At 41.0% G+C, this 27,999-nt stretch overlaps 1 protein-coding gene across 3 annotated transcripts in view; it reads right to left on the bottom strand.

The window, feature by feature from the left end:
• CERS3 (ceramide synthase 3) overlaps positions 1 to 27,999 on the bottom strand; it is a 153,421-nt gene that overhangs the window by 35,106 nt on the left and 90,316 nt on the right. For all 3 annotated transcript variants that reach the window (XM_070478140.1, XM_070478141.1, XM_070478142.1), the window contains exon 10: positions 17,990 to 18,143. In XM_070478140.1, coding sequence (XP_070334241.1) covers positions 17,990 to 18,143 — 154 coding nt within the window. The remainder of the gene's footprint in view (positions 1 to 17,989; positions 18,144 to 27,999) is intronic.

The raw sequence follows: 27,999 nt of genomic DNA, 5'->3' as shown, positions 1-27,999 counted from the left end.
TGCTTTTGACCTGCATATAGGTTTCTCAGGAGGCAGGTAAGATGGTCAGATATTTCCATATCTTTAAGAATTTTCCAGAGTTTGTTGTGATCCACACAAAGGCTTTAGCATAGTAAATGAAGTTTATGTTTTTCTGGACTTCCCTTGCTTTTTCTATGATCCAGTGGATGTTGGCAATTTGATCCCTGGTTCTTGTGCCTTTCCTAAACAGCTTGTATATCGAGAATTTCTTGGTTCACATACTGTTGACACCTAGCTTGAAGGATTTTGAGCATTACCTTGCTAGCATGTGAAATGAGTATAATTGTGTGGTACTCTGAACATTCTTTGACATTGCCCTTTGAGACTGGAATAAAAACCAACCTTTTCGAGTCCTGTGGCCACTGCTGAGTTTTCCACATTTGCTGACATGTTGAGTGCAGCACTTTAACAGCATCATCTTTTAGGATAGTTCAGTTTTAATTCCACTGATTGTTCATAGCAATGCTTTCTAAGGCCCACTTGACTTTATACTCCAGGATGTCCTGTTCGAAGTGAATGATCATACTATCATGGCTGTCTGGGTCATTAAGACCTTTTTTGGATAGTGATGTATACTCTTGCCGCCTCTTCTTAATCTCTTCTGCTTCTCTTATGTTCTTTATCATGCCCATCCTTGCACGAAATGTTTCCTTGATATCTCCACTTCTCTTGAATAGATCTCTAGTTTATCCCATTCTACTGCTTTCTGCTATTTCTTTGTATTATTCACTTAAGAAGGCTTTCTTATCTTTCCTTTCTATTGTCTGGAATTCTGCATTCACGTGGGTATATCTTTCCCTTTCTCCTTTGCCTTTTGCTTCTCTTCTTTTCTCAGCTGTTCGTAAAGCCTACTCAGATAACCACTTTGCCTTTTTTAATTTCTTTTTCTTGGGGATGGTTTTGGACACCGCCTCTTACCCAAAGTTATGAACCTCCATCCATAGGTCTTCAGGCACTCTATCAGATCTAATCCCTTGAATCTATTTGTCACTTACACTGTATAATCATAAGGGATTTGATTTAGGTCATACATGAAAGGTCTAGTGGTTTTCCCTACTTCCGTCAATTTAAGCCTGAATTTTGCAATAAAGTGCTCATCATGTGAGCCACAGGAAGCTTCAGGTCTTGTTTTTGCTGACTGTATAGAGCTTCTCCATTTTTGGATGAGAAGAATATAGTCAGTCATGATGGATACCTCTTCATGGCGTCCTGAAGTGGGGATGCCATAAAGGAGGCGAGAGAACATCCGAGAGGAGCTGGCCCATGTCCGAGGTCAGGGGCGGCGGCCAAGAGGAACTACCACACACCCGAGGTTGGGGCAGTGGCTGAGGGGAGCCACCCCATGCCCAAGGTCAGGGGCTGTGGCCAAGAGGAGCAATCCCACGTCCAAAGAGCAGCAGCTGCACGGGTGCAGGAGGACCGAGAGGAGCTACTCCACATTCAAGGTCAGGAGGGGCGGCCTGAGGAGATACTCCTCATCCAAGGTAAGGAGCAGCGGCTGCGCTTTGCTGGAGCAGCCGTAAAGAAATACCCCACGTCCAAGGTAAGAGAAACCCAAGTAAGAAGGTAGGTGTTGCAAGAGGGCATCAGAGGGCAGACACACTAAAACCATAATCATAGAAAACTAGCCAATCTGATCACAGGACCACAGTCTTGTCTAACTCAGTGAAACTAAGCCATGTCGTGTGGGGCCACCCACAATGGATGGGTCATGGTGGAGAGGTCTGACAGAATGTGGTCCACTGGAGAAGGGAATGGCAAACCACTTCAGTATTCTTGCCTTGAGAACCCCATGAACAGTATGAAAAGGCAAAATGATAGGATACTGAAAGAGGAACTCCCCAGGTCGGTAGGTGCCCAATATGCTACTAGAGATCACTGGAGAAATAACTCCAGAAAGAATGAAGGGATGGAGCCAAAACAAAAACAATACCCAGTTGTGGATGGGACTGGTGATAGAAGCAAGGTCTGACGCTGTCAAGAGCAATATTGCATAGGAACCTGTAATGTTAGGTCCATGAATCAAGGCAAACTGGAAGTGGTCAAACAGGACATGGCAAGAGTGAATGTTGACATTCTAGGAATCAGTGAACTAAAATGGACTAGAATGGGTGAATTTAACTCAGATGACCATTATATCTACTACTGTGGGCAGAAATCCCTTAGAAGAAATGGAGTAGCCATCATGGTCAACAAAAGAGTCCGAAATGCAGTACTTGGATACAATCTCAAAAATGACAGAATGATCTCTGTTCGTTTCCAAGGCAAACCAGTCAATATCACAGTAATCCAAGTCTATGCCCCAACCAGTAAAGCTGAAGAAGCTGAAGTTGAACGGTTCTATGAAGACCTACAAGACCTTTTAGAACTAACACCCAATAAATATGTCCTTTTCATTATAGGGGACTGGAATGCAGAAGTAGGAAGTCAAGAAACACCTGGAGTAACAGGCAAATTTGGCCTTGGAGTATGGAATGAAGTAGGGCAAAGGCTAATAGAGTTTTGCCAAGAGAATGCACTGGTCATAGCAAACACCCTCTTCCAACAACACAAGAGAACACTCTACACATGGACATCACCAGATGGTCAACCCTGAAATCAAACTGATTATATCCTTTGCAGCCAAAGATGGAGGAACTCTATACAGTCAGCAAAAACAAGACTAGGAGCTGAATGTGGCTCAGATCATGAACTCCTTATTGCCAAATTCAGACTTAAATTGAAGAAAGTAGGGAAAGCTACTAGACCATTCAGGTATGACCTAAATCAAATTTCTTATGATTATACAGTGGAAGTGAGAAATAGATTTAAGGGACTAGATCTGATAGACAGAGTGCCTGATGAACTATGGATGGAGGTTCATGACATTGTACAGGAGACAGGGATCAAGACCATCCCCATGGAAAAGAAATGCAAAAAGGCAAAATGGTTGTCTGAGGGGGCCTTACAAATAGCTGTGAAAAGAAGAGAAATGAAAAGCAAAGGAGAAAAGGAAAGATATTCCCACTTGAATGAAGAGTTCCAAAGAACAGCCAGGAGAGATAAGAAAGCCTTCCTCAGCAATCAATGCAAAAATACAGGAAAACAACAGAATGGGAAAGAGTAGAGATCTCTTCAAGAAAATTAGAGATACCAAGGGAACATTCCATGCAAAGATGGATTCGATAAAGGACAGAAATGGTATGGACTTAACAGAAGCAGAAGACATTAAGAAGAGGTTGCAAGAATACACAGAACTGTACAAAAAAGATCTTCACGACCCAGATAATCACGAAGGTGTGATCATTCCCACTCACCTAGAGCCGGACATCCTGGAATGTGAAGTCAAGTGGGCCTTAGAAAGCATCACTACAAACAAAGCTAGTGGAGGTGATGGAATTCCAATGGAGCTATTTCAAATCCTGAAAGATGATGCTGTGAAGGTACTGCACTCAATATGCCAGCAAATTTGGAAAACTCAGCAGTGGCCACAGGACTGGAAAAGGTCAGTTTTCATTCCAATCCCAAAGAAAGGCAATGCCAAAGAATGTTCACACTACTGCACAATTGCACTCATCTCACACGCTAGGAAAGTAATGCTCAAAATTCTCCTAGCCAGGCTTCAGCAATACATGAACCAAGAACTTCCAGATGTTCAAGCTAGTTTTAGAAAAGGCAGAGGAACTAGAGATCAAACTGCCAATATCCGCTGGATCATCGAAAAAGCAAGAGAGTTCCAGAAAAATATCTATTTCTGCTTTATTGACTATGCCAAAGCCTTTGACTGTGTGGATCACAATAAACTGGGGAAAATTCTGAGAGAGATGGAAATACCAGACCACCTGACCTGCCTCTTGAGAAACCTGTATGCAGGTCAGGAAGCAACAGTTAGAACTGGACATGGAACAACAGACTGGTTCCAAATAGAAAAAGGAGTACGTCAAGGCTGTATATTGTCACCCTGCTTATTTAACTTCTATGCAGAATACATCATGAGAAACGCTGGGCTGGAAGAAACATAAACCTGAATCAAGATTGCCAGGAGAAATATCAATAACCTCAGATATGCAGATGACACCACCCTTATGGCAGAAAATGAAGAGGAACTAAAAGGCCTCTTGATGAAAGTGAAAGAGGAGAGTGAAAAAGTTGGCTTAAAGCTCAACATTCAGAAACTAAGATCATGGCATCTGGTCCCATCACTTCATGGGAAATAGATGGGGAAACAGTGGAAACAGTGTCAGACTTTATTTTTTTGGGCTCCAAAATCACTGCAGATGGTGGTTGCAGCCATGAAATTAGAAGATGCTTACTCTTTGGAAGGAAAGTTATAACCAACCTAGACAGCATATTAAAAAGCAGAGACATTACTTTGTCAACAAAGGTCTGTCTAGTCAAGGCTATGGCTTTTCCAGCGGTCATGAATGGATGTGACAGTTGGACTGTGAAGAAAGCTGAGCACTGAAAAATTGATGCTTTTGAACTGTGGTGTTGGAGAAGACTCTTGAGAGTCCCTTGGACTGGAAACTGGTTGGAGATCCAACCAGTCCATCCTAAAGGAGATCAGTCCTGGGTGTTCATTGGAAGGACTGATGCTGAAGCTGAAGCTCCAATACTTTGGCTACCTCATGCGAAGAGCTGACTCATTGGAAAAGTCCCTGATGCTGGGAGGGATTGGGGGCAGGAGGAAAAGGGGACAACAGAGGATGAGATGGCTGGATGGCATCACCGACTCGATGGACACGAGTTTTTGTAAGCTCCAGGAGCTGGTGACGGACAGGGAGGCTTGGCATGCTGCGATTCATGGGGCCCCAAAGAGTTGGACATGACTGAGCGACTGAATGAACGAACGAAGAATCAGATTTCAGTATTGACTATCTGGTGATGTCAATGTGTAGAGTGGTCTCTTGGGTTTTTGGAAAAGGGAGTTTGCTATAACCTGTTTGATCTCTTGACAAAACTCTGTTATCCTTTGCCCTACTTCATTATGTACTCCAAGGCCAAACTTGCCTGTTACTCTAAGTATCTTTCGACTTCCTACTTTTGCATTCCAATCCCCTATGATGAAAAGGACATCTTTTTTTGGTGTTACTTCTATAAAGTCTTGTAGGACTTCATATAACCAGTCAATTTCAGATTCTTCAGCATTAGTGGTTGGGGCATAGACTTGGAATACTGTGATATTGAATAGTTTGCCTTGGAAACGAACTGGGATCATTCCTTTGTTTTTGAGATTGCAAGTAATACTGCATTTTGGACTTTTTGTTGACTAAGAGGGCTACTCCATTTTTTTCTTAAGGGACTGTTGCCCATAGTAGAGGATACAATGGTCATTTGAATTAAATTCCCCCATTCCTGTCCATTTTATTTCACTGATTCCTAAGATGTTGATATTCACTCTTGCTATGTCCTGCTTATCACATCCAATATACCTGATTCATGGATTTAACATTCCGGGTTCCTATGCAATATCATTTTTTATAACATCAGACTTTACTTTCATCACCAAACACATCCATAACTGAGCATCATTTCTGCTTTGGCCCAGCCACTCCATTCTTCCTGGAGCTATTTGTAATTTCCCTCTGCTCTTCCCCAGTAGCCTATTAGACACCATCCAGTCTGGGGAGATCACCTTCTGGTGTCAAATCTTTTTGCCTTTTTATACTGTTGGTGGGGTTCTCGCAGGAAGAATACTGGAGTGACTCAGTCGCTCCGAGGACTACCCTAGTATGCCCCTCAGCCCAAGCTGAGCCAATACCCCAGCCCTGTTTGCCTTGTGTTGCAACTCCATATGGGAGCACGGGCAACCACAACCAAGGAAAATCTCAAAAATGAGATGCTGTGGCAGCTCAAATCTTAAGTGGCAACTGAACAGGGAGCACGCAGCCAATCTTGGCGATTGCAGACACAGTGCCTCAGAGGCAGATCTCATCTCTGATGGCAGCCAGGCCGCCACAACCCCTGCCATGACCCTTGTTGAGTTCTCAGCCTCTCTTAGTCCAATTCTGCTACCCTCATGAGCTGAGGGTGCCAGGGCCAGGACACAGCACACACTTAGACAGAGCTTCTGCTCCAACAACTTGAAACATGAATCATGAATTAATCATGATTTACCCATTAGTGAAAGTAAGCAGCTGGCCTTGGTGCACAGGCCTCAAAAATTATTGCAAGGATTACTTAACAAAGTAAACTTTGACAATGATAAAAAATATGCTAAGAGGATAAAATTATGAATAATCTCTGCCATAGCACTTCCATATACTCTGGGAATGACATCTGCAACCACAGCTTCAATAAAATTGCAGAACTGTGCTTTTGAAATGCCTTAACTAAACTCTGTGCTTGGGAATCTGTGGCTTTTTTTACAGTAATGGCAAAAGCACCAACAAGGGGGTGACACCCACTAGGCAGAGATGGAAGCGCTACCTCACACATGACTTTGGTTCTAGCTCCTCCTTCTCCAGGACCACTTCCTTCCAAGGTGGGAACTGCCAGTTCACCCTGAAGAAAGGCATGACTTGTGTTCGTGCCAAACCCAGCTCTCCCAACAAGGCCACTGGGCACATGCAGACTGCATAGGGATGCTCCCACATAAGGACACCCCTTCAAGATTTCGATAGGTAATTATTTTACCTAATTTCATAGAGAGAAGAAGACAAGCAAAATAAGACAGAGGAATTTGCCTCAACTGAAGGAGCAAGTGAATCCCCCTTAAAAAACAACACTAATGAAACAGTAATAAACAATTTACTAGATAAAGAATTCAAAGGATTACTAATAAGAATGCAAACTGAATTAGGGAAAAGAACAGATGAACAGTGAAACTTTTAGCAAGGAACTAGAAAGTATAAAAATGATCCAGTCAGAACTGAGGAATACAATAACTTAAATGAAAAAACAAAACACTGAAAGGAATGAACAGCAGACTGGATGATACAGAAGAACACATAAGTCAACTATAAGACAGAATAATGGAAAGCACACAATCACAACAGCAAAAAGAAAAAACCATTTTTCTTAATGGAAACAGTTTAAGGGATCATTGGGATAACATCAAGTATCCTAAAAGGAGAAGAGAGAGAGAAGGGGATTGAACATGTATTTAATGAAATTATGGCTGAAAACATCCAAAACCGAAGAAGAAAACAGATATCCAGGTATAGGAAGCACAGAGGGTCCCAGATAAGATGAACCCAAACAGACACACACCAAGACAGATCATAATTACAATGGCAAGAGTCAAAGAGCGAATTCTAAAGGCAACAGGAGAAAAACAAAGAAACACAAGGGAACCCTTTGTATATGATAAGGCTAACAGCTGATTTTTCTGTAGTAACATAGCAAGCTAGAAGAGAGTAGCATGATATACCAAAAGCGTTGAAAGGGAAACCCTGCAACCCAGGATACTCTATCCAGCAAAGTTATCATTTAGAATCCTAGTACAATTTTGTGGGGCTTCCTGGGTGGCTCAGTGGTAAAGAACCCACCTGCCAATGCAGGAGACTCAGGAGACATGGGTTCGACTGCTGGGTCAGGGAAGATCCCCTGGAGGAGGAAATGGCAAGCCACTCCAATATTCTTGCCTGGAAAATCCCATGGACAAGGAGCCTGGTTGACAATAGTCCACAGGGTCACAAAGAGTCAGACATGACTGAGTAACAGAGTGCATGTGTGCGCACACACACACACAGAGTGTTTGTGGGATTGTAGAGTTATGCAGCCACTATGGAAAACAGTGTGAAGTTTGCTCAAAAAAAACTAAAAACAGAATTACCATATGACTGAGCAACTCCACTACTGGGGATATATCAGAAGAAAACAAACACACTACTTTGAAAAGATATATTCAGCCTAATGCTCATAGTAGCATTATTTACAACAGCCAAGACATGGAAGCAACCTAAGTGCTTATCAACAGAAGAATGGATAAAGAAGAATGTGGTGGATGTATATATACACAATGGAATATTAAGAATGAAATTCTGCTACTCACAACAACATGAATAGACCTTAATGAAATAAGTCAGACGGAGAAAGACAAATACTCTACGTTATCACTTACAAGTGGAACCCAAAAGATGAAACAAATGAATGTATATAATAAAACAGAAATGGACTCATAGACACAGAGGTAAAACTAGTAGTTACCAGTGGGGAGAAGAAGTGGGAAGGGGCAAGATAAGGAAATGGGATTAAGAGACACAAACTACTATGTAGAAAATAAATAAGCAACAAGGATATACTGTACAACGTGGGGAAATAAATATAGCCATTATTTGGTTACAGCTTTAAATGGAATATAATCTATAAAATATTGAATCACTCTGTTGCACATTTGAAACTAATATAATATTGAAATCAACTACACTTCAATTAAAAAAGAAAGAAAACAGGATGAAAAATAAATAACTTCTTTGAGGCTTCACATCTAAGTGTCTGGGAACCCATACCCTCTGACCTCTAGTCTGCCTCCCTACAGAAGGTAGATGTAGTTCTCTTTGTGGGGGCTGGTGTTAGGTTTGCGGTAAGGCAGGCAGAGATTGGAGGCCACATGGACCCCATGATGCACAGCCCGGAAGCCCATTCAGGACCACAGCTCTGATTTCCCAGCCGTGAGAGCTTCTAGCTGTGCTCTTATCTGGTATTATCCATGACTAAAGGGAGCTCCTTTGACGATAGTCATGCCCTTCCTCCAGAGGGCAGCCCACATCCAGTGACAGGTTAATGCTGGGGTACAGAGGTCTGGTCCCACTGCTTTAGCTGTAATATCTCTGAATGGCCACTCAGCTCTGGGGTGCTCTAGAGGGTAGGCTGAGGCCTTGGTAGCAATTGTACCACATTTTAATTTCTCCCTCTGCCCAGTTCAGCTCCATTCCCTCCCTCACAGGTGTGGAATCCCAGAGAACCCCTAAAGCCTTCTGTATATGCATCCACACACATACACACTCATCCTCACACGTGATATGGAGAAGAAACAATGGCTACAGAAAGGGGACAAAGTCTGACTGGGTCTCTTCTACATCTTCACTGAGTTTACCTCCCCCTTATTATTCTTTTGCGGGATAGCTGAGATCTTGGGGCCTCCCAGGGGCTGGGCTTTCTCCACACTCTTCATATCATCTTGCACCCAAAGTAGCAGATAAATTGATTGTTGGGGGTGCAGAAAGGTTGATTGGCTTCTATCAAATCATGATGTAAGTAGCCACCTAGTGAAGCTACTGAGTAGGACCAGTACTCACCTTAGCTTGCAACATCATTGTGGCCAGGCCTCAATGTAGTGCTCCAGTGATGGGATCGAAGGGCCCAACCCAGCCATCAAGGAAGAACGGCCAATCCCATCCCCTTAGAAGACCTGACCATGGCTTCCAGGTTCACACTAAAAACATTACAGAAGCACACCTACAGGCCTGAGCTGCTCAAAGCAATGTTGAGGAGATGATAGGACTCAGGGCAGGCCTACAAGATACACTTCAGAGCCACAGGAAGGGAGCATGTACCCGGTGCTGCTTGCTTTTAAGATTTCCTGAGCCTGACACGTGTGGCAAGGAGACACTAATTGCAGAAAATAGAAAATAGCTCCACTGAAAGTCAGAGTTCCACAGATGGCATGCTTGCTATTCCCTAAACAGAACTCAGATAAAGCCATCTGCATCATAAATCATTCAAGTGCTAAAACCCACATGATAAATCAAAATGAAAATGTTTTAAAAATGAAATAGTTTTATCCATATCTACAAGCAAAATGAATTTTAAGGAATAAGGTTCCTTTTGTGTTACGTAAAGCCCTCTCCTGAGTCTTATGCAGTAGGGGCACGGAGGGGTAACGGCCACAGAAAACTGTGGGAGAACAACAGGGACAGGATCGGCCAGGCACACTCTTCCCTCCATGTGCTCTTACCAATCTCTCTGGCCCAAGAGCCCATTAATAAAACTTTCACATTCTGGTGTGAATGTGTAGATTTATTAAAAGCCATGGAAACCGAAACTCAAGTTCCATATAAAACACTTGTGTATGTATGTGTGTTTATGTGCATGTACTTATGCATCTGTTTCTCTAATAATAAAATGAAGAATATTTATTCTTTTTAGGAGTATATAAAAACCCATTCCATTTTGTGAAATTATTTTTTAAAAACATGAGTACAAGAGATGTTGGAGTTTCTTTTATCTATTTTCACTTAGGTCTTCCCCCATAGGCCCCCTTCCTATTCAACTTCAGCAATACACTCTGAGGGGAGCATCATGTCAACATTTGGGACAGAGGACATAAAGCAGGATTTAAGCAGCCATTGCTGTTCTCAAAAATACTTCATGGGACAGCTCTCAACCCGAACTGGAGCCTTCCTTCCACAACAGCTTCAGTTAACCGCTTGTACATCAAACAACCTGTGTAGTCCAGTACCTCTAAGAACAGCATACTGATGACCATTGTTAGAAAACAGATAAGACAAGAAACTTAAGAGTACATGCATAGGGAGCCAATACCTGATAAAGTAAGTATGGAAAAGCACCATGTAATTACATAGTTCATGGGCAACTGCAGGAAAGGGAGGTTTGTCATTTTTAAACAGACACTCAGCAGCTGAAATCTCCTAGAGGGAACAGGCCCCACTCAGCTACCAATACCCAGCCACTTTCCATGCCTGATTCCAAAGGAACAGAGGGTAGACTGAAGAAAACGGAAATAAAATCTCGTTTTTCTTTATTTAAAAATCCTAATATAATCTTTATCCCTCAAAGGTCAGTGTGCTTGGAATTAAGAGCTGAAAAGATACACTGCTGTCCTCAGCCACAGGAAAAGGGGTTGCCTCAGAGTGACTGGGTGTGGGCATCTTGGTGTGTGCCTCCCAGGGACTGTTTTGACAGAAATAAGCAACAGTTTAGAAAAAAACCAACAGAAGAATCGCCAAATAGCTTGAGAAAACATATTGACCTGTGCCAGTGTAAGAAAATGCCTGCATAATGCTATCCTAGAGTGAAAAAGAGGTGTTCCTTGAGAAAGATGCTGGCAGTTCCAGTCCGGATTTGCATGGCCTTAGGAAGTCCCTTCCTCCCTCCACGCCTCCGATTCCTCTTTGGGCAGGTGATCCTCTCCTTCCAGTTCTGTGCCACTTCCACCTCCACTGTGAATGTGAGGTTGGGGCTTCTCCCAGGCAACCACCTTGGGGCCCTGGCTGTACATGTGGGCCTATTGGGGAGGCCTCTCAGTAGAGGGCAAAGCAGCAGGGGTTCCGTTGGGGGCATGCAGCTTAGAAGAGGCCAGTCTACTCGTGGGCCTGGTCCTCACTCAAGATATGTTTTCTCTTTTATTATCTTTGACTTCTTTAAACAACTCTACACTCAGGTGTAGAAGAGATTTATGATTGATTTAAGCCAGAAAATCTCCCAATGGGAATTTGCCCTCAATGAGATTTTCTGAAGAGTATCCTCTATGAAGAGCTGGAATTAACTGATTATTTGCCAAGGTAACCAAGCAAAGTCAATGACAAGATCATGAAGTTTGTGGGAAGTGACCATAACCACATTAAACACACACACAGAGATGTACACTGTTCCTAGGGAGGCAGAGAACAGCATTAACCTCAAGAACCCTCAGTCCTGTGTGGCCCTGGGTGAGTTGCATGCGTTCCTCACTCAGCTCTCCCCTCCTCCAGACAACAGAGACAACCATCCACATGGACGTCAGGGGGCAGCAGAAGCAGCACCATGAGGGGATCCTGGTTTCCTGGCAGACACTTAGTCTCTTCCAGCTCCGAAATCCGATTCGATTCTCTATTTGTGACTGGACTGAACATCAAGTATAGAAGAACATTCAAGTTTGAAATTCTTTGAGTCCAGTAACTTTGAAAAATTATTTTTGTTATCAAATTTTATAGATTCCACTGTTGCTTCTTGAATAGATTGTTAAACAAATTAATCTACATAATACCCAGACATATGGAAATATAAACCGATAGTTTTTTTGTAACACTCTACTTCAGTGGTCAGTCTTTGTGATATTTTTTATCATGTCTTGTTCAGCTGTTTTTACATCCACTATCGCCGACTAAGAAAAGAGAACTGAAGTCTTCTTTGAAGTTACAGATTTTGTGTTTCTTCCCTAAAATGCTGATATCTGAGTGAATGTGTCCAAAAGTACCATCCAGAATGTGAGTTGTGAAAGTCAACTGGCAGAAGACAGCTTAGGAAACTCACTGGAGCCACTGGCAGAAAGTCAAGGACTCTGACCTCTGACATCAGCTGTAGCTTTATCTTAGCAAATGGAAGAGAGAGCTTGACTGAAAGTAAACTGCCAGGTCACTTGAAACTCACAGGGTCTCTGGGATTCAGCACAAGGAATAGTGCTGCCTTTTAACAGTGACAATGATGATGGCAGCTAACATTTATCATGTGGGCACTGGGTGCCAGACACTCTTCTAAGGGCTTTCTCCTACAAGGCAGGCACTAATATTATCAGCCTCATTTTATAAGTGAGGAAACTGAGGCAATGAAGAGAAATAATAATGCTCAAGATACGAATCTGCATAGAGCCATTAGTCTTAGCTATTACCCTAAATGCTTTCTTTACTAGGAGGTAAAAAGTAAAGATTAAAAATCATTCAAAAAATAATTATAAAACTTTTATGCTTTTAAAAAGTTAAAAAACAAATTGAAGGACCTATGTTTTAATCTACTATTTTGATTACTCTGTTTCTGTACTAACTATGTTTTACTCTATTCAACTGTTTTAAATTAATTTTCTTGTTATTAATCTTCTTCCCTGAAAAATCAGGAAAGGTTAAGTATTACAGGACTTTCCAGGTGGCAAGTCTTAATGACCCGGATAACCACGATGGTGTGGTCATTCATCTAGAGCCAGACATTCTCGAATGTGAAGTCAAGTGGGCCTTAGGAAGCATCACTACCAACAGAGCTAGTGGAAGTGGTGGAATTCCAGCTGAGCTATTTCAAATCCTAAAAGATGAGGCTGTTAAAATGCTGCACTCAATATGTCAGCAAATTTGGAAAACTTAGCAGTGGCCACAGGACTGGAAAAGATCAGTTTTCATTCCAATCCAAATAAGGGCAATGCCAAAGAATGTTCAAACTACAGCAATTGTGCTCATTTCACATGCTAGCAAGGTAATGCTCAAAAATTTTTCAAGCTAGGCTTCAACAGTACATGAACTGAGAAATTCTAGATGTAAAAGTTGAGTTTAGAAAAGGCAGAGGAACCAGAGATCAAATTGCCAACATCCTTTGGATCATAGAAAAAGTAAGGGAATTCCAGAAAAATATCTGCTTCATTTACTATGCTAAAGCCTTCGATTGTGTGAATCATAACAAACTGGAAAATTCTTAAAAAGATGGGAATACCAGACCACCCAACCTGCCTCCTGAGAAACCTGTATGCATGTCAAGAAGCAAGAGTTAGAACTGGACATGAAAGAATGGACTGGTTCAAAATTGGGAAAGGAGTACCTCAAGGCTGTATATTGTCACCTTGCTTATTTAATTTATACACAGTGTTTATCATGCAAAGTGCCAAGCTAGATGAAGCACAAGCTGGAATCAAGACTGCTGGGAGAAATATCAATAACCTCAGATATGCAGATGACACCACCCTTTTGGCAGAAAGTGAATAGGAACTAAACAGCCTCTTAATGAAGGTGAAAGGAGTGTGAAAAAGCTGGCTTAAAACTCAACATTCAAAATGTGAAAATAATAAATTTTTTCTTGAGTTTCTGCTGTCAGCATCCTTTCCCTCACTTGGAGTCACAGTCCACCTCGCCTCCCTTATATGCCCTCCAACACTGCACTGTCTCTGGACCTGCTGTGGAGGCAGCTCAGACTCTAATCTGGTCCTGCTCCAGAGGTTCAACAGGGAGAGGACATATATATATACCTATGGCTGGTTCATATTGATGTCTGACAGAAAGCAACAAAATTCTGTAAAGCAATTATCCTTCAATAAAAAATAAACAAAATTTTAAAAATATTTCAACATTCAAAAAGATCATGGCATCTAGTCCCATCACTTCATGCCAAATAGATGGGGGAAAAATGCAAACAGTGACAGACTTTATTTTCTTGGGCTTCAAAATCAGTGCAGATGGTGACTGCAGCCATGAAATTAAAAGACACTTGCTCCCTGGAAGAAAAGCTATGACCAACAGCATATTAAAAAGCAGAGACGTGACTTTGCCAACAAAAGTCCATATAGTCAAAAGTATGATGTTACCAGTGGTCATGAATTGATGTGAAAGTTGGACCATAAAGAAAGCTGAGCGCCAAAGAATTGATGCTTTTGAACTGTGGTGTTGGAGAAGACTCTTGAGAGTTCCTTGGACTGCAAGGAGATCAAACCAGTCAATCCTAAAGGCGATCAGTCCTGAACATTCACTGGAAGGACTGATGCTGAAGCTGAAACTCCAGTACTTTGGCTACCTCATGCGAAGAACTGACTTATTGGAAAAGACCCTGATGCTGGGAAAGACTGAAGGCAGGAGGAGAAGGGGACTACAGAGGATGAGATGGTTGGATGGCAACATCAACCAAACGGACATGAATTAGAGCAAGCTCTGGAAGATGGTGAAGGATAGGGAAGCCTGGAATGCTGCAGTCCATGGGGTTGCAAAGAGTTGCACATGACTTAGCAACTGAACAACAACAATAATTATAAGTTAAAAGATTCAGGGTCTTCTAGTCTTGACCTTACCATGCAATTACTGTGTGAATTTGGTTGAGCCTCAGTTTCCTCAGTTTCCCTTATTAGAGTGTTCCTTTCCCTAACTAAAATAGTTCTGCATGTGTTGAAATGTCATTCTGTGAACTTAAAGAGACACTTCTTGTCAAGAGCAGATGGCTGGGGCCAGTTGCCAAGGCACTGGCTTCTCCAGCCTGGCTGTAACAGCTGCAGGCTACAGTCCTACCTCCATGTTCTGGCGATGTACCATTCTAAGATGTCACAGAAACATGCTTGAGTTGGCCAGCACCCAGTATGATATTTAGAAGAAAGAAAATAAAAACTTAAGAATGATCAAGTTCTAAATAATATCAAACAAAAGCATGCTATGCTTCTTCTAATTTCCTCTGAAAGTATTTCTCATGTTTGCAAAGAGAGTAAGCTGAATATGTTAGCCCATCATACTTCCCGATGTGATGTGTGGGCTGGTAGTTCATCACAAAATTCTCCATTTTATAGGAATTAGTTAAGTTTCAATGCCAATTCTTATTCTTAACAGCAAGCTGCCTGCTAACCATGGTGTTTATATGTTAGTTTCCTGAAATTACAACAATATTGTTATTCTAAAGTAGCAAATTCATCATAAGCATGCAGCAATCCTATTGCTTAGGGAAAATAAGTTTTTCCTATTCTTAAAAAATCACTATTTTTTTTTAAAGAATAATCACTTTTATCTTTTCAATCTACAATGCAAATTCATAAAGACCATAAACAGATTCATAAATTATTTTGTAACTTGCCATCCAAAATACTGTGGCTTCTTTTCCAAAATTGTTTATTCATCTGTATGTTCAAAATTACTTACTAGGGGCCTGTCAGACATAAAGAACTTGAAGAGACAAATTCTCAATCTCTGTTATAAGATTTTAAAAAATATTTTGGAGGCCTACAAACCTCTGCAATTCCATTTTATAAATATCAAGAATTAATCACCTTAGTAACAACTGTGTTATGTGTTAAATGCTAACTATTTACTAAACAGAATTGAAAACTGACTCGTTAGCTGTCCTCTAAAAATTTCAGCTCCTGCCTCTATCCCTTTCCTCCCCTTTGCAATGCAACTATGCTTTCAAACAGCATTCTTTAAAAGGCGGCTTTATGGCTTTGGAGGAAGAAGCTGATTTCACAGCCAGATTTGCCACTGCTGTGGAAAACAGAGTGCACATGCAAGCCAGCTGAAGTCATAAGGGCTGCAAGGATTAGGGCCGCGGGGGCCTCCACTGCTGCTGTCAAACTGCAATTGGAAACAGCTTTTCCAAAGTACGGCATGAGAAATCAGGAATTCCTGTCCACAGCTCCCCAACCCACAGGATTTTTAATCAGGCTTGGTATTACCCATTAGAGATCAGAAATATGAAAATCATGATGAAACAAAACAAGAGTATTTTCTAGTTTCCAAGTTTTGTTCTGCCTGGATCCCTTCCAAGCCTGTAATTATTGTCACTCACCAGGAGATGTGGGTTTGATCACTGGGTCAGGAAGATCCCCAAGAGATGGGAATGGCAACCCACTCCAGGATTCTTGCCTGGAGAATCCCATGGACAGAGGAGCCTGGCGAGCTACAGTCCATAGTGTTGCAAAGAGTCTGACGTGACTTAGGGACTGAACAACAACAATGACCAGTTAAAAAGGGAACTGCTTCTGGCTGGGACAGGAGCTCTAGGAAGGTTGGACCCGAAGGCAGGGCAGGCTCAGTTCAGTGACCTGCCTTCCTTCCAACCCCTGGATATGCAGATTGTCTTAACTGCTCAAATTCAGTTACTTCAACTGTACCTGACACTTAGGGATAAAGTAATTTTTGCAGAGATCATAGAAAAACTATTGAGAGCATTAATAAACTAGAATCATTCAATGAGAGGTTTATTTTCTAAGCTACTTCAGCTAAAGAAAAGAATCTTTTCTCAGGAAAACAAGTTCAAATCATCAATTTAGTTTAAAAAAAATTCAGGATTTGATTTGGGATTAATCCAGATGAAGCCTAATTTCCAATACCTTTGTCTAGATTTAGAAGACCTAGAGGTCATTTATGGCAACCTGAACTTCACTTGTCAACTTTTTAATGATTTTTGAGACATAAAGGCTAAAGTAGGAAAATAAATTAACCAGAGATTTGATTTTAAAAATGAAATTATCAGATAAACTATAAGCACATCTGTTACATATGTCACTCATTCTGATCATGATACAATGCTATGTTATACAGGGATTAGGTAACACCCAAAAGTGGGCCAGCTGTAACTTTCACCTTGAAAGATTTATAATTAAAATTCCCTCATGTGTATGACTTCCAGGCAAGGAAGGAGTTATGACTTGATTTTTTTTTAACTTGCCTTAAAAATTCCAGTCAAATTTCATCTATACAACCAAACTTTCCCTGGTCACCTTGAGTCAATTTCTCTTTTGTTTTTCACAGCAAGTTTCTGGGACCTCTCTTCAGCACAGGACATTCTATATAACAAATACAGTTGCTAGTAGATGAATATTCCCCAACTAGATTCTGGGTTGTTTCCCCAAAAGCAACGATTGTGTCTTATTCATTTCTTGAAGCCATCTCCTCCTCTGTTCTGAAATTAAAAACTAGAATTCTAAATGAAACAAACAAAAAAATTCCCTTCCATTGTCTAAAATGTATTATTCATTTCTTAGGGAAGAAAATAGTTTCAGAAAAAGAGTATCAGCAAATGATGGACAAAATTTCAGAGAGAAGAAAGCTCAGGGGGAGAGCATTATGCACAAACTGGACGATCAGCCAAGGTGAACTAAGGATCTGAAACAGCATTGAACTGTCACCATAAAGCCTGCCCCAAACTGGAGCAAATTTAGACTCGTTAGGACTTTCTTCAAGAAGCAGCAATCAATTCTTGAATAAAAATTTTCCAGAAAATCCTTGTCCTCTAATAAAAGCAATTTCTTAAGAACACCTTGGAAATCTACTTAATGACCATAAACAGATTCATAAATTATTTTGCAACTGGCCATCCAAAATGCTGTGACTTCTTTCCCAAAATTGTTTATTCATTTGTATGTTCAAAATTACTTACTAGGGGCCTGTCAGACATAAAGAACTTGAAAAGACAAATTCTCAATCTCTGTTATAATATTTTAAAAAATATTTTGGAGAAATTCTCATCAAAACAATCAAATCAAGAAAAAATTCTGGTTAAGTATAAATTAAGTAGAATGTTCCATCATCCGGGCCTCACCTTTGTTCTGGCAATGAAATCTACTTGCTAAGAGCAATAAAACCTGAACGGCCCTTACCTTCGTGAATATACTTCTTTTGAGCATCTTCAGGATGAAGTAACTCCAATAAAGATTAAGAACTTGCAGGACCATGAGCTGTAGGTTGAGGAAGATGTATGAAAAGAAAGGTTGAAGGTAGTGCAGAGGCAGAATCAGTGTGCAATATAAAATCCTGAAAAACCAAACAAATGAGAATGTTTCGTTACAGTCAAAGAACTTCTGAATTTTCAGTGAGGAAATAAGTATTTTTTCTCCCAAGACATACAACATTTATTTCATTTCTAATAATGTGCAGGAAAGACTCAAAAGAAAACAATATAGTAATATCACCTTTTGTATCATTTTTGGAAAGTCACAAATGTTCCTCTACCTCAGTTTCCTCTCTGCAAAGAGAACTGTATATACTAACCCCACTCACCTTCCTGGGATTGGAGAATACGAGATACTGCATGTGTGCATGGGTTATTATTACCTTTTGGGCACAGTCTCATTTATTTGGCATCAAAAGTGAATGGGAAATTCTATGTGAGTAAATTATCTGGATAAAACAGACTTTTAAAGAAGCAAAAATTCTATTATTACTTTTACTTCCACTTTCTAAAGTGAATTGAATAGTTTATTAATTGCATAAACAGACTCCTGGACGCAATATGAACTGCCCTCAATGACCAGGATGCACAGTGCCTTCAGATACAATTGCAGCATGAAGGCAATTTGTCTTCCCAAACTGCAAACATTGCTGTTTAGACATTGAATTATAAAAATAGTTTGTTCATACAAAATTGGAAAAATAAGAAAGTTGCCCACAGAATTACAATTTTAAAAAATTATACTGCAATTTTGTGCATTATCTTCTAATTTTTATTACATATATTTAAATTTTATTTTTAAATTAACATATAGTAAAATTGACTATTTGGGGGTGTGCAGTTCTACAAATTACAATAACAGCATAGATTTGTGTAACCACCACCACAATACAGAGACGGAGTGGTTCCATCAACCCCCAAACCTTTATAGTCATACCCCCAGGCCTAGCACTTGGCAACCACTTATCTATTCCCTACCCCTTTAATTTCGTCTTGTCAAGAAGGCCAAATACATGGAATCACACAGTGTGTCAGCTTTTGAGATTGCCTTCTTTCACTCAGCACAGAGCCTCTGAGAGCCATGCAAGTTGTTGTGGGGATCAATGGCACTATTTTTTTAAACTAGTGAGTGGTATTCCATTGTGTGGGTATACCCATTAGTGACCATTTGCATTGTTTCCAGTTTTTAACAACTGTGGACAGAACTGCTTTAAATATTTATGTAATATATATGTTTTTGTGTGCACATGAGTTTTCATTTTTCAAGGGTAAATACATACAGGTGGGATTATTGGGTATCACACTGCCAAGCATATGCTTAACTTTCCAAGAAACTGAAAACTTGTTTTCCAAGATGGCTATTTTGCATCCCAATCAGCAAAGAATGAGAATGCCAGTTGCTGCTCATCTTCAGCAGCACTTATTATTATTCTGTAGAGACTTCGCCATTGTAGTAAAAGTATCACTTATGGGATCTTATGTCCAGTTTCATTTAGCTTTAAATCAAAAACAGTTTACACACAATCCCTAGAACCCTATCTCTGACAAACAGCAAGGAGATCTGGACCCACAGGTAGCCCATGGTCAGCTTGAAGCAGTTACAGAAGATGGACCATAAGTCCCTCTGCCACTTTTAAGGTTTTAAGAATCCAGACACCTTGAGGGGGAAATCTTATAGCATGCAGGTAGCTAGATATGAGCAGAGAAATGGGGACAGGGACCAGGTGGCAGGAAATCACGCAGCTTGTAAACAGCAGGGGTCCATAGGCAGACAAAGCAAAGCAGAAATCTTCAGACTGATATGAAATTGGGTGATAAGGGTCTGAACAGAAGACAAAGAACGGTGGGAAAAGGTGGGAATCTCCTGCGTCCAAATGTAACCTTTGCTCATTATGATCTTATTAAAAATAAAATTAGCCTTATAGATAAGAAGTACCCATCATGCACTGACACTTCTAAGCTAAATAAGGACAAAAATCCCTCCTCCTCTCAGGAAAATGGAGCAGGCATGAAAATTGGGGAAGATGCCCCCCCAAATTCCTCCTTAGTGAATATTCTGCCTCTTCATTACTATGCCCATCATAACCAGTTTACCAAAGAAATCCAGTGTGGCAGCTCCTCACCTGCCTGCTCACTCTCCCTGAGAGCGTATCCTTACTTAAATAAACCCCCACTTTATGTTCTTTAAAAAAAAAGTTTACACTGTTTGAACAATTTGGCATGTTAGGGGAAGCACACTGACTGAATCCGCCAACCCTGGCCAGGCACCATAGTCACCATTCGCATGAGATGTTTTACGACAGGAGGTCCTGGTAAGGAACATGGAACTAATAGCCACCACCAACCGGAAGAGTTCGGGAAAGGTGAAAAGGAGACATAATGTGCCTGACCACATCCCAGAATCCTCGTCACTGGCATCCATCCTGGCAGAGCAATGTGCGCACCACCAGGAAGGACTCTGAGTCAGGATGATTTGTCAGAGACAACCCAGAAACTAATCCCATCACCATAAAACCTGAGACTGTGAGCCACGGGGCAGAGCAGCTCCCTGGGCTCCCTCAGCTGACTGCTCTCAGCCCGGGGGCCCTTTCCCAACAGAACCTCTTGCTCTGTCAGCACATGTGTCTCCTCAGACAATTCGTTTCTGACTGTTAAACAAGAGCCTGCTTCTGGGCCCTGGAAAGGGTCCCCCTTCTTGCAACAAGTAGTGACTCTGGTGGGGACTCTTCTTCACCACGACTGACATCCTGACCACTTGGGTACTCAACTGACATCCTGACCACTCAGGGTGCTTGGGGACCAGCTTGCCTGCCGATGGACCAGACCCAGCAGCTCCAACCGGGACCCTTTTGTCCTTGGTCTCCTCCTGACGCAGACAACTGGCCAGGGTGCCCAGACCGGGTAAGGAACAAGAGACTTTACTGACCTCTCTCACCTTCCCTCTCCTTAACCCTTCCTATCCTACCATTTTTTCTAGTCCCCCAGTCTTAGACACAGGAATCTGCTCGAAGGACCTCAGACTGAGCTGAGGATCAGAGGCCAATGACCTCTGCTTGGGAGAGAACTCGAATACTGGTTCTGTTCTGGTCTGGCCTGGTTTCTAAGTAGGGCCGATTTCTAGTCCTCCCTTCTCTGGAGGTCCAGAAGTCCCATAACACCTGGGTATCTGCAGGTGGCAAGAGACGTCTATAAGGTCACCCCTTTTGCTCCCCCATCCCGCCTCCTACCCCCTCTTCTTTCAGCCTGGCTTCCTTTTCTCCCTTTGAAATCTGTGAAGACTTGAGATTACTTTCATTCACTCTGTTAGAACTTGGATCTGAAGTTCTGTCTCTATAGGAGGTTTTCTGAGAGAATATAATCTTGCATTTAAGGGAGTGTCTGACTGGGATGGTTGGGTATATGTATGTGTTCTGTGTTGTGATTTATGATGGCCATTTTGCTTTGTGTGGCTGCCATTTTGTTTAGACCTGATGCTGTTTTGTTAGAGCTTGATTTTCTCTTCCTTGCCTTGAGATCAGGCTCTCAGGGACACTAATCTAGACCATCTCTAATTCTTAAGACTGAAGGGCAAATGGGAAGAAGCTTTTAAATATGCTATTTATCCCAACTGTTATTTATAAACTAGTGAATTTTATATTGTAACATCTGATTCATGACTAAGTTTAGGAAACGAAGCCAAATCTTGTGCTGTGGCTATCTGGGTATGTGTGTGTCTCAGTATGTGTCTTTGTCTCTGGATAATATTGTTGAGATTAATTTGTAAAGGTGTGAGAAATGAAAAAGCAGTGAAATGAGTGAGTTATGCATGATAAGGATTTTCTAAGATTGGATTACAATTAGTTGGGTAAGTAGATTCTGTTTGGAATGACTTAGCCACAGGAAAACTGGTTAGAACCAATGAAGTCCACAATGGCAGAATCCACTTTCACTAGACTTTGAGCCTTGGTATGTACACCCATTGTGACACATGCAAGCTAAGTGACACACCCACCAGCATTGGCTAAATCTGACTGACTGTTCTAAACCCTTTTGATTTTGGGGGGACAAAATTTCCTAAATCAAATTCTATTGAAGTTTTTTGACCTCTAGTTAACTTTGGGATGCTTCAGAGGGCCCCTGAAACATCCTAAAGAGAGATATATTAAACTAGTTGTGTTTATTTGGTTGGTTAAATTACAAAGGAATTATTATCAAATGCATAATAAATCCTCTCAGGTTATATTGTATGATAAATGCTACTAATATAGATATCCTAGAACTTACGTGCGGAGAAGGCAATGGCACCCCACTCCAGTACTTTTGCCTGGAAAATCCCATGGATGGAGGAGCCTGGTAGGTTGCAGTCCATGGGGTCGCTGGGAGTCGGACATGAGTGAGCAACTCCACTTTCACTTTTCACTTTCATGCATTGGAGAAGGAAATGGCGACCCACTCCAGTATTCTTGCATGGAGAATCCTGGAGACGGGGGAGGCTGGTGGGCTGCTATCTAAAGGGTCGCACAGAGTTGGACATGACTGAAGAGACTTAGCAGCAGCAGCAGCAGAACTTATATGGAGTTCCTAAAATTCTGTCATGTTCTGGTATTCTAATGGGAAACCTGATGACTTTACAAAGGTTAACAAAAGGACTGAACTGGTGAATATGCTTATAACTTTTATGGTTTCTATCTGAAAAAATTTACAGGTCTGAATCAGTAAGTAGGGGGAATATTCACCTCAAGCTAATTATGGCATTAATTTGGTAAAATTATAAACAAATGGAAATTATTATCTTTTCTATCTGACCCCTCCAGAGATTGGAAACTCTTAGGTTTCCAATAACTTTACCAGATAAGTTAGGAAGGTTATGTCACTAGCAAGTACAGAAATCTCAAGGAATTTTTGAGACCTTGAAAAGTGAAGACTTCACCCAGATTTGTTAGGCAAAATCTGTGATAAGCCTTTGGCATGACTTTCCTAGCCCTGAAAGATTTTTTTCGGTCTGAGACTCTATAAAAGTTTCAGCAAAGCAAAAAGTCTATGATCAATTATGGTTATATAAATCATCAGGTCAGGTTTATTGAGACCAGAACTATTTTGCAAACAAACTAGTCTTAATTTGGTTATACTTGGTAAAAATGAGGGTGATTTTAGGGAGAAAAAGATGTTTCAATAAATGTTAAATCCCAGTTTGTTAATGAAGGTCTGTATCTACTAAGATCCATTTCCTGGATAGTTCTTTGATGTTAGGTATATTAATGCAAAATTTACTTGAATTATTAAGAGACACCCTAAGTTTGTTTCTGAAGCTTATCTTAGTAATCTATCTTTGGACGAAGAACAGATGCCTCACAGCCTACAATCAGGACTGGAAAAGGACATAATTTAATAGACTGTCTCCAATCTGGATGGAAGGACCTTTTTATCAGGTGCTCTTAACTAGCTCATTCACAGTGAAATTGAAGGTAAACTGACCCTTAGATTAATTCCCACTTCCAAAGGCCCTTACACTGGACTAGTCTATAGAGAGGACAGCTGACCTGGTCTCACCATAAAATGACATGAGGAGAAACTGCACTACACCAGGATGAGAAGAAGACAACATCAGAGAGAGACAGTTTGCCCAAGATGTTGCACCTGATTCATATGACCATTTATAATGTTTTCTCAACTTCTTGGACCTTTGCATATAAATCAAAAGCTTTTCTATCCTAGGCCTGATCCTATGCTAATTTTAGAAATCAGTCCAATTGTTGGAATTGTGGCCAATTACATGTGTCCAGTTCTGGGTTACCTTGGTGAATTTCTTCAAGCCAAAGCTCAAATTGGTTGGCCCTGAGGAAATTGACTTTAAAAGGAAAATTATAGTCATGTTCATTCAGGTCACTACTGATACTACTGGATGGGATCTCCTCACCTGGCCAATTAATAATGCCTGCTTTGACCCTGGCCATAAATTTGAGTTTTCTTCTATTACTCAAGCTCAATCAGATCAACAAGCAAAGTTTCAGCAAAGGAAAAAAATCTCCCACAATTACAGGATGGATTCATATAGACATCACCAGGCTATGATAATTTAGGTTTAAAGTCTCCTCTATGCTGGGAACAATTAAGTCATACTAAGAATAATCAATCTAGTAACACTAGGAAACTGGGTTATGTACCTTATAGACAGTGCCAATATATAATTTCCATGGAAGATAAGGATTTGTATGGAATAGACTAAGTCAGATGACCTGGGATATACTGGGCTGCTTCTAATGGAAGCTCTAGCTTAATTCTTACTTATGACTTTACTAACACTGCTGGCTATGTTATTTGTATTTCGCCTTTTTTACAAAATTGCTGTTTCTTACATTACCAAGTGTGTGACTGAGCCTCTGATAAAATAATATATAGTTTCATATGAGATTGATGATGATAACAATATAACTCTAGATGTGGGAAGAAGCAACAAGAGGGAATGTTTTCCTGGACCAAAAGGCTAGTAAGACAGGTGGTCCAGAGAATTCTGGATACTGCTTTATGGCCTAGTCCAGTAATAGCACATTGAAAGGCCTGTCAGAGAAATCTCTGCCAGACCTGGGAACTGTCAGCATTCTCAGTACCGTGGGACAAAATGGTCATGAGATGTGCCCCCAAATCATGGTCAAGCTTATGACCAGGAAGGGGCCCTATCAACTGAAAACTGGCACATACCATCTACCTCTACGAAGATCAAATCATAGCCACTGCAGCTGCTGACGTTTAACACCCCTAAAAGGAGTTCAGGGTGGAGATAAAAAAATGAGGCACTCTGTGCTCTGTGAAAAACTGGAAGAACAGTCCTTCAGATAGATATTTTCAGGAAAAGATTTTATGAATCCCAATCCTTGCATTTTCTTATACCTAGAAAAACACTAACATTGTTAATTGCAATATCTGCTTTGGCTATTAAGGAGAATATCACAATTAAAATTCAAAATAGAGTAGCTATGGTTCAGACATCCATGGAAATAAGTAGGTCACAGTATGGGTGTAATTTCAGACTAATTCTCAGAACAATGTCTGTAGGAAGCTAGTAACTGCAACTTTACTTTTTATAAAACTAGGCAACTGGCTACCTGGCTACAGTGTCCCCAAAGTGCCAGGTCCAGACCTGGTTTCATGCTTATTCTTCTGAAAAGAAATGAGATTTATTCTGTCTATTAAAATTCCAGTTGTCACTCCAATTCCTTCTAGTTGGGTCTGTTACACCAAAATGGGAGACCAAGAGATTGAGATTTTAATCATACAAAACTTAGATCTAGGACTTGGAACTCAGAAATACTTCCAGTTCAGTGTCTGTTCTCGAAACTGAGGCAGTCCTATGCCCCATTTTGACAGGAAGTTATCAGAGTCATAGTTTCACAATTCCCTGAATTAAAACTAAGCAGAATTCTGTGGGGCTCTAGAGTACAGATCTGTTTTGTGTTCTTCATTTCTTGTCTGTAGGATCTAGGCTTCATTCAGCCTCCTTGACCTTCCCTGAGTCCCGAAAGGCAGATTCAAACAGTTGCTGATCAGGGAAGGGAGGGATACAGAAACAGAGGAGGAGCAATCAAACGGTGGAACAGCCTTGAGGCAGAGTCCTGGTTCCTACTCAAGAAATATGCATAACAATATCTTTGAGTCCTTCTGCAGAACAGGGCCCCCATCCAAGTGGAGGATGGTAACTTCAGGCTGAACACAAGATTCCTGGAGTACCACTCTGTTGTCCACCACCAACCAATCAGAAGAAAGTCACACACCCTGCAGCCCTCACCCCAAATGTTGCCTTCTGTTTCTGAGGCCCAGTGATGACCACCATCCATTTAGGCCTCCTGTTTGGTCCCTGTCTGTATCATCTCTGACAGGGGCCAACAGTTTCAGGCTAAATTGTTGTTCCTACAAGGATGAATGCTGGTTTCAGGCAAAGAATACCTTGACTGAGGTTAAGAGAGACTTCTGCTCTGCTAGGCAGGTCCATGCTCATGCACACTACCAAGAAGTTACAGAAGAAAGAGACCTCCACTCCAGTTCCCAAGAAGTATCTTGAGTATGAAGTCTCTCAGGGGGGAGTTGTTAGGGGAAGCACACTGACTGAACCCGCCCACCCTGGCCAGGCACCAGAGCCACCATTTGCATGAGTTATTTTATGACAGGAGGTTCTGGTAAGGAACACGGAACTAATAAGTCACCACCAAGCAGAAGAGTTCAGGAAAGATCAAAAGGAGACACCACATGTCTGACCACCTCCCCGAATCCTCTCTGGCATCCCTCTTGGCTGAGTGATGCATGCACCAGCAGGAAGGACTCTGAGTAAGGATGATTGACTAAAGACAACCGGGAAACTAACCCCATCACCAAGAAACCCGAGGCTGAGAGCCACGTGGCAGAGCAGTCCTCCTGGGTCCCCTCACCTGCTGCTCTCCGCGCGCACGCCCCTTCCTAGTAAAGTCTCTTGCTTTGTCAGCACATGTGTCTCCTCGGACAATCGATTTCTGAGTGTTAGACAAGAGCCCATTTTCCCCCTTCCTGCAACAGGTGTTTGAACAATTTCCCAAATCAAAGGTGGTTTCTTTAGATATGTATGTTCCTAAACATGAGAATACTACTCCAAAGTATACATTAAAAGTACAGAAGTTCAAGGTTATATTAAAAGGTATTAAGACTTTGCCATATTATTTTCCAAAATTGTAAGCAATTTATAAAAGAAGAGTTTTATTAAACCCTCCAGCCAGCACCAATTGGGTTTAAAATTTGCTAATTTAAAAAATAAAACAATTTGAGCTTGCATTATTTGCAACCTTTGACAGTTCCCTTAGTAGTTCTATTTCCTTTTTTTGTGAGTTGTTAATTCAAGACTTTTATTCAAAAAGCAATGATATGAACTCTGAACTCAATATAATAGTCATTTATCCATTTTACATACATAATTTTTTTTTAGAAACTTAGGAATTACAGAAAATATAAAGAGGTTAAAGTAAAAATCACTTAAAATCTCACAACTCACAGGTAACCCAGTACATGCTATGTCTGGTAAACATAATTCAAAGCATCTTTCTTAAAAACACATTTTTATAAAGTGTTTTCCCTTCCCTGTTACCATATGATCTTATATAACAGGAGCACGCTACGCTCGTGATTTCGTACCCTGCTTTTGGGCTTCCCTGATGGCTCAGGGGTAAAGAATCTGCCTGCCAATGCAGGAGGCAGAGTTTTGATCTCTAAGTTGGGAAGATCCCCTGGAGAAGGAAATGGCAATTCACTCCAGTATTCTTGCTGGGAAGTCCTATGGACTGAGGAGCATGGTGGGCTACAGTCCATGGGGTCACAAAAAGAGTTGGACACGACTTAGCAACCAAAGATGTTACAGAGAGCTTTCCATGTCAATGAACATATTTATAAATTAGGGATCAGCAAACATTTTTTAATAGGGACAAATAATAAATATCAGGCCTCTGGGCCATTTGGTCTCTGTTGCAACTGCTCAAGTGACCACTGCAGTGTGAAACTAGCTATAAACAACGTATCAATTAATAGGTGTGGCTGTGTGCCAATAAAACTTTACTAGCAAAATAGTTCACTGAACTGGATTTTGCCCATGAGCCAATTTGCCAGCCCCTACTATATACCATTCTATGTAACAACTGCACAGAAATCCATTTATAGATATCATAATTTATTTAGCTAATCTCTTACTGATAGACATTTAAGTTGTTTCCAAATTTTTGCTACATTATGAAGAACACTGTGAGAATGTTACTTGTGAAGACATTTTGATTAAATTGTTCACTTCCTCCCAAGTTGCTAAAATTCTGAATCAAAGAGTATATTCATTTTATATTTTGGAGTGTATTGCTAAATGCTTTCCATCAAGACTGCACCAATTTATATTCTTACACCCAGTATATGAGAGTGTCTGCTTCCTGGGATCTTGATCAACATTGTAGCCTGTCA

This window comes from Odocoileus virginianus, chromosome 16 (genome assembly GCF_023699985.2).
Source record: "Odocoileus virginianus isolate 20LAN1187 ecotype Illinois chromosome 16, Ovbor_1.2, whole genome shotgun sequence".
NCBI lineage: Eukaryota > Metazoa > Chordata > Mammalia > Artiodactyla > Cervidae > Odocoileus > Odocoileus virginianus.
This window is presented reverse-complemented; position numbering and strand designations above follow the sequence as displayed.